At 42.8% G+C, this 13385-nt stretch overlaps 1 protein-coding gene across 2 annotated transcripts in view; it reads left to right on the top strand.

Annotated features, from left to right (window-relative positions):
• Window positions 1-6635: 6635 nt before the first annotated feature.
• The window catches only part of trim9 (tripartite motif containing 9), a 15024-nt gene continuing 8274 nt past the window's right edge, over window positions 6636-13385 (top strand). For both annotated transcript variants that reach the window (XM_027019823.2, XM_027019822.2), the window contains exon 1: window positions 6636-7555. In XM_027019823.2, the coding sequence (XP_026875624.1) occupies window positions 6722-7555 (834 nt within the window). In that variant the 5' untranslated portion in view covers window positions 6636-6721. The remainder of the gene's footprint in view (window positions 7556-13385) is intronic.

Genomic DNA, 13385 nt, shown 5'->3' with positions numbered 1-13385 from the left:
ATATATCCTCCAGTTTCAGCCATTTCTCATTTGTATGAAAAATGCTTGTTAAATAGAATGAGTTCTGCATGGGCTGAATTGCTATTTTTGCATGTTGACGAGGCCTGACATCAGCCCAAATCAGTGTTGAGAATATATAAGAGCATTATAGTGCTCCTTAAATTTTGTATGTACATGCACACAAGTCAGCATATTTGATAGATTTGCCACTGCACTGATAAAAGACCAGCTCCTCAGCCATAACAATAGAAACTGGAAATACAGGATTTCTGACTAATGTGGTTTTGTGGTAAATTACTTTCAATGGCTTTTTAAAATTAACTCTGGTTACCAGATAAACAAGGCTTGGTTAATCTACTATGCCTATAATAAAGAGTTAATACAGGTACTACAACATGACCATATATGGAGAGTTATGACATACGCTTAGTGACGCAGGCCACACACTCATCAGGATATGGGTAGGAGGAGAGAAAACGCCAGAACTGTGGAGTTTGAATAGGAAGAAGTGGGCAGAGGAATCACTCACCCCCTCTAATTCTGTCTTGCTTGCTATTTCGCTCTATGTCACATGCATGCACAGACAACCACTGCCTATGCAAGAGATGGCTTTCTCTCAACATCACTGAGTAATTCTGCACAAAAATAAACTACCCCATGCACAAGTATCTGTGTACATCAATGCTATCATGCACACACACACAGACACACACACACACACACACACACACACATACACACACAAACACACACACACACACACATCTGAATGTCTGCTGCTTCTCTTGATTCCTGATGTAAATCTTTTTGATAAATATTCAGACATCTGAAGACTAAAGGCAACATTCACAGGGAAACAAGCACACACAGAAATTAACTTGACCAGGAGCACTGTTTCATGTTGGTCTGCCATTTAAACTATTGTAAATAACTACATTTCAAATTTGAAAATTGTACTACATCTTATCAAGATTTAAATGTAGGTGCGTGCGCGCACACACACACACACACACACACACACACACACACACAACATATACAAGTACTGTATATACTTCAGTAGTGTGCAGTTAGGCACTCCTAGGGGTAACAAATAGTGGAAAAAATTATATAAACATATTTCATAAATAAAGTCAAAATAAAGTCACTTATCTATTCATTTATACTAATGACCATATTCGTGGTTATAGGGAGCATTTATATCAGAGTGTAGTACTAATCAAACTATTATGGCAGACACTTGCCTCCTTAGCTCCTTGATGTACTTATCCAAGACCTGTTCCTCCTTCTGGGAGAGCAGTTACACCCTGCACCAAGGAGGCATGGCTCTTTCCTTCAGGTTGATGGCACAGTCGAAGCTACGGTGGAGGTAGACAGAAATGGCACAGCCCACTTGAGGAGGCAGTGAGCGGAGCAGGAGGGAGCCCACCCAGTGATTCTTCTGTGTGCCCAGAATATATGTGGATCATGTGTGTGTTGCCAGGGGAGACCTAGTGTAATGGGCTGAAATGGGGAAGAAAACAAAGAAATGTGTTCTGTATGTATGTGTCATGGGACGCTCCCCCCCCCCCCCCCCCCCCCCCCTACGAGTCATGTGGTACGGCCTGCAGCCATGTACAGAAGAGCAGGACACTAGCGCAGTACCCCAAGTAATTCCCTGTGATTCTGGCGATGATGGGCGCAACTTTGGCATGGTCGGGTAGATGTAGCTGGTAGGCAAAATACAGGTCACACTGGGCAAAGAAGTGAAAGTTGGGAGAGGCTTTGTTCACCGTTACGACTCAACTCAAGCAAACTCGAAACAAAAGAAGCTGATGGTGATGGCAGTACAAGCTTAAAGTGTATAGCAATGCAATAAACAATAAAGCAAAGAAGCAGAAGCAGGCATAGGCAACGGCTCTGGGCGCAGGACGACTGGCAATATGTAGCACCGATGGCAGGTACCTGTGTGCTTAAATAATAAAGGGGAAGAAACAGAAAGTGAAAGAGAAACAGGTGCATGCAATAATTAATAAGTGGGTGATTGGGAATGTGTGTGTGTGTGTGTGTGTCCCTCCTGCGGGCTGCTCAGCACACCGTGATGAAACCCTGTAGTGTGGTTGGTTTCTCATAGCATGAATGGAGGCATCTGACCCCAAGCCTACATTCCACCTCCCAGAGCAACAGTGGCAGCCTCAGTCCACTCTCACTCCACTACTGAAATCATGTTCTGCCCAGAAAAAAATAACTGAATTGCAAAAAAAACAACCCTAACAATTTCACACAACGTCAGCACGCACAAATGTGACATCAGGGAACATCTGAGACATAACAGTGTTCATTTGTGTAAAAGGTAAATACAGAGCTCAGTACAGCAGATATACTTTACTTAATTTGACTGATATAAATGTGTGGATTGTGCAGGGACTCTCTTTCTCTCTCTCTCTCAAGCAACTGTCAGTACACTGAGAGCTTAAACATATCTGTTGTCTTTTGGGAGTGGAATGCTGAAAGAGAGAAAATCAGACAGCAGGTCATTAAACACTTATGCTCACACTTGTACAAACAAGAATGTGTGTCTCTCACACACACACACACACACTGTCCCTTTGGAAAATAATTAAAAATCTTTAGAACTGTGTGTATTTCTCTGTGAAAGCTTGATGAAAACAGCTGACATGCCTTACAATTATTGCTTTTTTATTCATCTTTTTGGGAAAATTATGATATATTTTAGATGATATAATTTAAACTAAAGCAACTACAACTCTCCCCCCCTCCCCCCGTTATGTAGGTTATATACCTTATATCAGACTCTGTGTGTGTGTGTGTGTGTGGGAGAGAGAGAGAGAGAGAGAGAGTGTGTGATCATGTTGGTAATGACAGAGACATTTGAATTAAGCTTCACTCCTGCAGCAGACAGAGTTTATCATTTCTGGTGGTATCCATAATGGAAGAAATGTGATAACATCTCATAAGATTATAGTGGATGTGGATGCTGTGGTTGTTCATTATACTGCCACATGCTGTGTGTTTGCTAGTGAAGGAAACTCATAAAGGGAACAAACATTTCCACTGGGACACACTTTCACCCTTTTCACAGTACTTCACACAGCCTTTGTTTTTATTTATTTGGTACTTTCACACTGGCGGTACATGATTCTTTTTCTGGAGGGCCACAGCCCTGACCTAATGACTATTTGATAAACAACTAGAAAATGACTTGTGTTTGGAAGGCAACTTAGACAGAATGGGAAGGCTGATTCCACCACATCAGCACCACCTGTCCTGGCACGACTGTTGGCTGGGGGTAGAGCAGGGAGAATAATCATTGTAAACCATAATGTAACTCTCCAGGGATCTTTCGTGGAAGGATCTGTTAAAAGTATCTGACTAGGAATACTGATAAGGTTGGTACACAGACTTCACTGCACAGTGGAAATCATTTATAGTACTACTGGGTTGTATGTGATAATACTTTCACAGAGACTATCTATTCATGCACTTTCCATTTTTCAATTGAAGAGTACTCAATAGTTACACTGCACAGTGTGGACAGGTAAGCTTTTGCCCATGGCCAGTTGGTGTTTGGCCAAGATATCAGCTGTTGTAGGATGTTTAGGTCAGGAGAGCTGCAGCAGATGAAAGGGGCTGTAGGAACCTTGAGGTGAGAGAGTTTGAGGAACTTCTGATCTCATGTTAGAGCAGCAGCTCACTAACCCACTTTTTCAGCATCAGAATAAAAACCATTAAGCGATTAATTATCCAGTAATCTCTCTACAGACTCAGAAGCACTGGAAAGAGGCATGCATACTGTCACGGTACAGCCCCTCCCCCCGTCAAACGTCTCTGTGTGTGTGTGTGTGTGTGTGTGTGTGTTTGTCTGTATTTCCAGGCCCTCTCGTCTCGTTCACCTGATCCTTGTTGTGTGTAATTGTCATGCATGTATATAAGTCTCGTGTCTTATCGTTGAGGTTGTCGGTGTTTGAAACTATAGCCTGCGTGCTACGTATTATTGTGAAGTGTTGTAATAAACATCTGTGTCAACGTGCCTCGTCCCCGCATCCTGCTTACACCCTCCGAACGTCACAGAAACGCCGACCGACGAAGGATGCCTGGGAAAGGCAAAAATAAGAAGGCAAAGAAGGAAAGTCAACGCCCTCCCACAGCCCGTGCAGCGAAGCCCCCCATGTTCTGGGGCCCCCTCCTGACTCCCACAATAGGTGAGAGTGGTCCAGGTGAGCGTGGTCCAGGTGAGTGTGGTCCAGGTGTGGAAGCAGGGGAGTTAGAATGGAACCACGTCCGTCACGGTACACCCCCCACCATAAACATCTCCGTGTGCGTGTGTTTGTCTGAGGGCCATGAGAAAGGCCCTCTTGTGTCGTTCACCTGATCCTTGTTGTGTGTAATTGTCATACATGTATATAACTCTTGTGTCTTATCACTGAGGTTTGTCGGTGTTTGAAACAATAGTCTGCGTGCTGCGTATTATTGTGAAGTGTTGTAATAAACGTCTGTGTTAACGTGCCTCATCCCCGCATCCTGATTAAACCCTCCAAATGTCACACATACCACACCCATACTCCCACCATGACCTCCAGACACTATGACACATGCACACGCACACACATTTGCCAACATACACACATATAATCAACAATCATAATGCACTAATGTTTCATTTGAACACTTTTATACACACATAGACTTGTGTTCTTCATATACACATACCCAATACTATTTCTCACAAAATGTTTAACACACTCTCATACCTGCCTTCCTGCACATCTGCCCATGTCCATGTTTTGGCCTGCTGCATAAGTCAGGAATGGTCTTTTACATCTCATTCTAAAACAATGAAAGCAATCCCATAATTACTGCATTCTTACACAACTGTTCTCACAATCCAAGTGCAGGCTGTTGTTGTCTCTACTGCACATAGCCTTAAAATCATACACTAACCACAGTATTGCAGTAGTCAGTGTGTGCGTGTGTGTGTGTGTGTGTGTGTGTGTGTGTGTGTGTGTGTGTGTGTGTGTGTGTGTGTGTGTGTGTGTGTGTGTGTGTGTGTGTGTGTGTGTGTTTCTGGGTTGTGGCTACCTAGGGCACACTGTCCCCCTTCCAGTGGAGGGACAATTGAAATGCGAGGCCTATTATTTCCCTCTTCACTGCTCTCTCCTTCTGCTCTCAACCAAGATACCATGGAAATGTGGCTAAAGGAAGAAACAATGGGACAAAGTAAATAGCACTTATAAGGCCCCAGTAGTGAAGAGAAAAACCACTCAAACTCTGGCGTGTTGTTAGTTTAGCTCCACAAACAACGTAAAAACCCTATGTATCACCATTACTGTGTGATAACCTACCACTCACATACACTTCACCAGCACTCATCCTTAGTCTGATAGCCTAAACACAAACCACTGAACCTTACGCTTAATGTGAACTTATGCCTGTTATTACCTCACAAGTGATCCTATAACTGCTATTACTGCATGAATATGTGCCTATGTGCTTCAAGTTTCCTTGATCTCTTGTGTTTCAGAGATGAATGCAGATAACAGTCATGATACAAATGGACATTCTCACTCATACAAAACATGTGTACTATATTTTGTAATAAAATAATACCATAAGCAGGGCTCTTTGCCCTTGCCAAAAAAGCCACCAGAAACTTCCAGAAACTGAAGAAACCTGCAATTCAGTGTCTGTAGAAAACAGCCTGCATAAGAATGACAGTGGATGCAAATATAGTTCCAAGATTATAATTGAATCCATTAACCTCCCCCAACCATCTGGTATGCAAATTATTTAATAACAAATGTCACTTTCATAGCTTCATACTATGGCGGATTTTTGACCCATGTGACCTTCAGAATGTGCCTGTTCAAGACTCAGTAGAATATTAGGAAGTGTATAGAGTCAGCATGCACACATAGACAGATATCAAGATCAATACTTTATAGTCATATGCACAAGTAACTAACAGTTACACTGTACAATAAAATTCTTACATCAAACTTCTTACAAACCTTTAATAAAAAACCTGTTCACTACGTACATGCTAGAAATATTCAATATGTATGAAAATGACATTAAAGATTATAAATAAAAGTATATTTGAGCAGAGTCTATAATGCCAAAGGACAAATGGAAAAAGTACAGATTATTCATTTGTGCTTTTTTTTTTTTTTTTTGCAACAGAGCCTTTAAATATAGGGAGTGAAATGAAAGCAGCCTGATTAGTATGTTTATGTTCTGAAAAATATTCCTCTGATACAATTGCAAACACTCCTGCATTTCCCAGCGTTCACAATAAAATCACCAGTGTTTTATTATTTTGTGTTTTATCACATTGCTTTTACCAGTGGAAATATTACGCACTTCTTAAGTCATCAAATGTTGTTGTTTTTTTTGTTTGGTTTTTTAAAGTTCTATGCAATGTATATTGTTTGTGTTCTGCATAAGAATGATTTTCTCTGGACAGCGGATCGCCATCGCTTTTACTGGCAGATATGTTGCCCAATAGGCGTCTACTTGCGATTCGGAACTGTGTTAAAGACCTTTTCTGTACGGATAGCCGCTGATGGATGGTGATTGTGTCTACCTCCGCCCACAATATAAAGCTCCTCTCCTCCGTCTGTTCGGGCATTCCACAGTGAGCGCTGTAAGTACGGAGGTTAGCTCTCGGTGACGGTGGGTTTTTCTCGCTGCAATCAGACAATAATTCATTGCCAAACCGAAGATGGAAGAAATGGAAGAAGAGCTTAAATGCCCAGTGTGCGGGTCTTTTTTCCGAGAGCCGATTATTTTGCCGTGTTCCCATAACATTTGCCTGGCATGCGCTCGTAACATACTGGTACAGACCCCAGATGCCGAATCTCCGCAGAGCAGCCGCGCCTCCGGTTCCGGGGTGTCCGACTACGATTATCTGGACCTGGACAAGATGAGCTTATACAGTGAATCGGATAGCGGCTATGGTTCTTACGGTGGCTTCGCTAGTGCCCCGACCACCCCTTGCCAGAAGTCCCCGAACGGGGTGCGTGTTTTCCCACCCGCCGTCCCCCCTCAACCTCAGCACCACCTGCTCCCTCACCCCGGCGTCTTGCCGCCGATTCCCCGCAACTCCTGCATCACCTGTCCTCAGTGCCATCGAAGCCTCACTTTGGACGACCGGGGGCTGCGCGGTTTCCCCAAAAACCGAGTGCTGGAGGGGGTGGTCGACCGGTACCAGCAGAGCAAGGCAGCCGCTCTCAAGTGTCAGCTGTGCGAGAAGAGCCCGCGGGAGGCGACGGTGATGTGCGAGCAATGCGACGTGTTCTACTGCGATCCGTGCCGTCTCCGCTGTCACCCACCCCGCGGCCCGCTAGCCAAACACCGGCTTGTGCCGCCAGCGCAAGGCCGAATCAGTCGGCGCACAAGTCCTCGAAAGACCTCAACATGCACGGAGCATGAGCTGGAGAACCTCAGCATGTATTGTGTGCAGTGCAAAACGCCCGTGTGTTACCAGTGTCTCGAGGAGGGCAAACACTCCACCCATGAGGTTAAGGCCCTCGGGGCTATGTGGAAACTACACAAGGTGAGGAGAGAATCGCAGAAGGTGAAAACTGTGAAATGGAAGTGGGTATAGCGCAATCATCATCAGTACTATTGTTAGCTGGAACGGGGTGCTGTAACCATACTTGTCCTTGGGCAGCCGTTTTTGGTGGTATTAACCTTTTCATGTGCATTCCATTAACAGCCATCTAGGTGTGATTCATCGTAACAGTATATAAGTCTTTATCTAGAAGTCCATATTTAAGAGATGTGTTACACTGAAAGGCAGAGACGTTTTCTTATTGCTATACTGCCCTTCAGACTATTGAATCTTAAAGGTTCATTAATGACTAAATTGTCGTAAGTGAATTACCAATATGACTTGTACTGTAAAACTTGTACTGTATTTTTAGTATTGCTAACAGATGTCATGTCAGTTTAAGTCTACTTATCCCACACTGGGTTCTCCTGTAGGAATTCATTTCAACTTTGCCAGGGTTCAACAGGGGTGATTTTATAGTGTCGAATCCTTCATCTCCAGCAAGAAACCATCTAAGACCTCTGACGGCGCTTTCTTTTTCAGTGTGATTGTTAGTAATTGGTCACGGTGACACTGTACAGAGCTCTTAGCATTTAATAACTTGTGACAGAAACGTGACGGTGAAGAGAAAAGGTGGCAGCGCTGTTCTTGTTGAAATTCAGGCCATGGGTGAACAGGAGCAGGTTGTGAGAAGAAGAGGAGTTCTCTAACCATAGCAGATAACAACCCACACATGTATCATCCGGTCACAATATGTGGCATGTGACTGTTCTAGAACACATACGTCAAAGAACTGGCTAAACAGCACCTCTTAAGGAGCCACACTGGATGTGTGTCTTGTTTCAGCAGTAAATGGTTTGGAGGTAACTATGAAAACAGATCATTACTAAGGTCCTGTTGTACCTGTTTCTTAAGGGAATAGATTCTCCATTGCAATATTACAAGGATATCCGTTTTTGTCTCCGTGCTAATGTTAAAGTGATGTGTTTTTGGCCGTCTCTCTCTGTCTCTCTGTGTGTGAGCGTGTGCGTGTGTGCGCATGCGTGTGTGCGTGTGTGCACGCGCACGTGTGTCTGTGTGTGGGTGTGTGTATGGGCATGTATGTGTGTGTAAGAGAGTTGGTTGGCTCTGACATACGGTTAGGGGGACTCTTTGGGCAGGAACTCTCTTTCTATCACACTGATGCCCTTCTCCCTCTTCATTCAGATTCTTTATCACCTGAGTGAACAGACCAAAAGCTCTGAGCTCGACAGTGTGCCGTGACAGTGTGTCTGAAAGCCAGCGCTGTTATCTATATGTGAAGTGGGAGACAAGTGTTCATCTGGCCCATCTGAATGTAAAATGTTATTTTGAGATGGCATAGCTGGAGAAATCCCACTTTTCAAAGAGCAGATTAAATACGTGTGGGTGTATGGGCTGTGGATCTGGTGATTCCTTTCTCTTTAGCCTGCAGTGTGACAATGTGTAGGAGTTGAAGAGAACAGATTTAGAAGCCCGACGGTATTACCTGCCCACATACTGTATGCGCACATGCATTCACTGCAGCATGTCACTGTGTATGTGCGTGAGTGTGCTCGTGTGTGTGTGTGTGTGTGTGTGTGTGTGTGTGTGTGTGTGTGTGTGTGTGTGTGTGTGTGTGTGTGTGTGTGTGTTGAAGCTTTTGGCTAGGTCAGAACCATGATTGGAGAAAGCTCTCCTCACAGTGTTCACATTGTGTTACATATGTGTTGTCCTTATTGTGGTGTGGGTAGAGCATGGGTCAGTGTAAAGAATGTATATGTCCTGGGAAGGTTGGACCATCAGAGTAAGACAGAGGCTCTGATGTCACTGGGTTCCACAGCTGTTACTCTGTGTCATTTGTGTGTATATGTATGCATGTGAGTAAGTGTCTGTGTGAGTGGGTATCCTTGTATCCTGTTATTCCTCGAGGGACAATGGAATGCTTTGTCTGTGGGGCTTGTTGTCGTGGTGATGTATCAGATTCCCATGGCCACAGTAGGCTGAGGCCAATGTAAAGTTTGTGGGGATCTTCCCGACAGGTCTAATTCGGGTATTTTTGAAGGCGAATTATATGTGCATGGACCGAAATGACCTCACTGAAGTTATATTCAGAAAAAAAGTCTAATTGGGTTACTGTGGATCAAACTGCTAATTGTTTTAGTTTTTGTCATTTGAAATCTTTCCAGGACAAACAGATTAAACAGCATTTTTGAGAGCAGTCCTTGTGAGAAACTTGACTATTGCAATGAGTAATACAAAATGAGCACTCCAGGAAAGGACATATTTTGCAAATAAAACAATCTCAGACTGTACATGTGGTGGTGTGTTGAGAGGTTAGAAGGTGTGATGCATGCCATTTTTCCATGGCACATGGCAGGTTATACCAGAGGCTATGATTGATGGCTTGTTACTTTCATTTTGACCAGGGTACAGCAAGACAGAAAGGAAAGAAGAAGGGTTAATAGCATATTTAAATTTTGTAGGCTGCTTTCTGAAATCAGGTGCAGTGCTACAGCTCTTTACCTTACATGTAAGTAAACCTAAAAACTTGTAGCAGCAAATGCTTTGTTCAGTACTGCAGTGGTGACATGGTTTTATGTCTCTGTCTCTTCATTTATTCGTGTGTGTGTGTGTGTGTGTGTGTGTGTGTGTGTGTGTGTGTCTATATGTCAGTCTCATTTTTACTCTTTTTTTTATAAGAGGTTCAGTTGAAAATGGGAATCCAATTCATGATGGAGAATCTGACTCTTGCAGACACAAAAACCGTTGAGGCTGCAGCAGACTCGTCAGACAGCGGGATGAAGTGAAACATTGCATTGCTGGGTTACTGAGGCTCTAAAACCCAACTATTCAATTTGACCCCAAATACACCTATATTATGCATCAACCCCAGGTTGTTCTGATGATAGGTTTCTTATGTTATTGTATAATAGTAAATTATACCAGTGCACTGAAGCACTTGTGCAACTTTAATTTCATTCTGTAAAAGGTATTTCCTTTCTCCAAAAGAAACCTAAGTGAATGTCTTTTCTTCAGTTATAAAGGCTTTTGTTTTTGACGTACTGTAGGACTCTGATCGGTGGTTGGCTTTCCTCCCAGAATACAACACTCTCTGAGACAACCTGCTTATATTCTATCGGGCTGAACCTTAACATTAACTACCACACTGGTTATTGTTTAGTGAAACACTGGGGGCTGTTATCTGGCATTGATCATATCTGACAGGTGTGTATGTGTGTGCGCGCGTGTGTGTGTGTGCGTGTGTGTGTATGCACATTGTTACCATTGTTCCTAACAGAATTGTCTTTTGAATCACCGGTATTATCATCCTATTCGTTGTAAATCCGCAAACTTACCTGCTGGTTCAGCCCCTGTGGTGAGAATGAAATACATAATGAAACAGGTATGCTGCAAATGATGTTTAGTAGAAACCTTTCAAGGGAGTCTAATATAGGAAATATTATTTTCAATGCATATTTTAAACATGGGGATAGTATTTCTAGATAGTAAGCATTTACATGCTGACTAAATCCTAATATTGGCTATTATTATAGTGTGTCACAGTGAAGTATTGTCCTTAAACTTACCAGCATCCTCCTCTTACTGACCTACTGAGTTCCAGTGCAAACCTTTCCTTAACCTGTAGAATATCTGTTCATTTATAGCCAATTCTTCCAAAGCCCTCACACACACACACACACACACACACACACACACACACACACACACACACACACACACACACACTCATACTAACATATGGATACACATTCTCCTATTCTCATCTGTGTTGTGATTCTATTGTTTCCTCTTGTCTATTTCTTTGTGAGTGAAGAGGACTCTGTGCATGAAGCCATATATAAACTCAGCATACCCTGCTCCTTCCATTACCCTTATCCCTCCCATCGCTTGTCACTGTTATTTTCACCAAGTCCTCTATTTTCCCAGGTTATTTTCTGCATTGTCTACTCCTAATATGTCTTTGATGCCAGTGATGCCAGTGTATTCTAGGTTAGATGAGGACTGTTCATAGCTGCTATAGAATAATTAGGTCAAATATGAGCTGTACAGAGAGACAGAAAAAGCAGAGATGGGGAAGACAAAGGAAAATATAGCACTCTCATCAGCTGGGTGGAAATGGCCAGAGAGCTGCTCTATTTGTGTGCCTTTTTGCCTTTTCCAGTCATGTCACTCTCTGTGCTCTGTGACATTGCTCTGCTGGGACAACTCAGCTGGAGAATCACTGCAAAGCCAGAAGCAGCCTTCTCACTGCGACGGTCAGGATACACAAACACAAACGCACATACACACATATAGAGCTGGCGTAGTGTCCATCTTTAATATGTTTTCTGAGATAAGGTAAAGCAGTCTGGATGAGCAACTAGAGCACAAAATTCCCAAACTAACGAGAAAATGTCCAAACTAATGTGAAACTCTCAAACTCAGTTCCTACTGCCACCATGACAATGCACAGATATACTACAGGTTAAAGAAATGTTTATGCTGGGATTCATTTGGATGTAAGGTGTTCTATATGAATGTAGAGAACAGTATTTTGAAGGAGTGTATGCATTGTTAGGATATGTGTGAGAGTAGCTGTGTAAATATTCACAGTTTAGCTTGTGGGCAATTTGGAACAGTTTCATTTTTCATCTTCTGTCTCGAGGTGGAACCCTTTCATAGAACCACTTATAACTTATAAAGTAGGAACTGAAATTTATCCCAACATAGGGATTATTCAAGAGCAGATGGATAAAGTAAAGTACTGTGGAAGGGCTTTTTCTGGCATTACTGCACCATGCAGAGTTTTTAAGGTATAGCCATGTAGTATGAGCACGAGTCACCATTCCACTGCACACTGCACACGCCCACCTTCTTAGCCCAAAATAGTTTACATGTAACTTGCAGTGTACAAAAATAACAGTGTGGTACACACCATTACCAGAGAAACAGGACATGGTTGATTCTGATTCTGAATGACTACACCATGTTTTTAATGCTACCAACAACAACCTCATGAGCACATCCAGTATGCTTTGTTTGTGAGCTTACATTTTTTAAAGAGGGCACATTTGTCCTTAATTCTCAACAGATTGTAGTTTTGCCATGGCCTCAGGCCTACATATGCCACTTTTCCACTGCCAGGGCAACGCAGCGGTCCACAGAGGACACGTAGTCTCACAATGAGAAGATGAGACATCACTGTAGATGATAAATCAGTAACAGTGCACATTGTTGCCCAATATTTTGTTTTCCTGGTCTATTGGTCTTGAGAGATTGAAATATTTCAAACTAAAATAGTCTAAGTTGTGGCAGTGTGCTCAACAGTGCAGAGCTTTAATCCACCTGATTCCACTATTACGATAAATATCAAGGACTATATGCACTGAATCATAAGCAGGAAAATGAACAACAACAAAAAAAACTAGCGGTTCCCCAAGACACGTGAGCTTGGACTGTTGTGTTTGTTGAGTATGTCTGGTGTGTAGAGGAGACAGAGGCATTGCGCACGTGCAGAGCTGCTTTATCACGAGCGTCTTCACTGTCGCTCACAAAACAGACCGACAACATAAAAAAGGAAAATGCATACTCATGATCCAGGGACATGCAAACTAGGTCAACACAGAAATGACAGACATGGAAAACACAGGGCTAAAAAGATTAGAAGAGCTATGAAAAAATTGGTACTACAAGATTGGCTAGATCTAGAACAACTGTACTGAGTCGCTTTCAAAGTTACATTTACCATAGACAAAAAATCTGACAGAGGTCTTCTCATCACAGCTAAGCATGGCCAGTATGGAGCCTTCCAAGGTGAAGACCCTGTGAAGAA

This window comes from Electrophorus electricus, chromosome 11 (genome assembly GCF_013358815.1).
Source record: "Electrophorus electricus isolate fEleEle1 chromosome 11, fEleEle1.pri, whole genome shotgun sequence".
Classification (NCBI taxonomy): domain Eukaryota; kingdom Metazoa; phylum Chordata; class Actinopteri; order Gymnotiformes; family Gymnotidae; genus Electrophorus; species Electrophorus electricus.
This window is presented reverse-complemented; position numbering and strand designations above follow the sequence as displayed.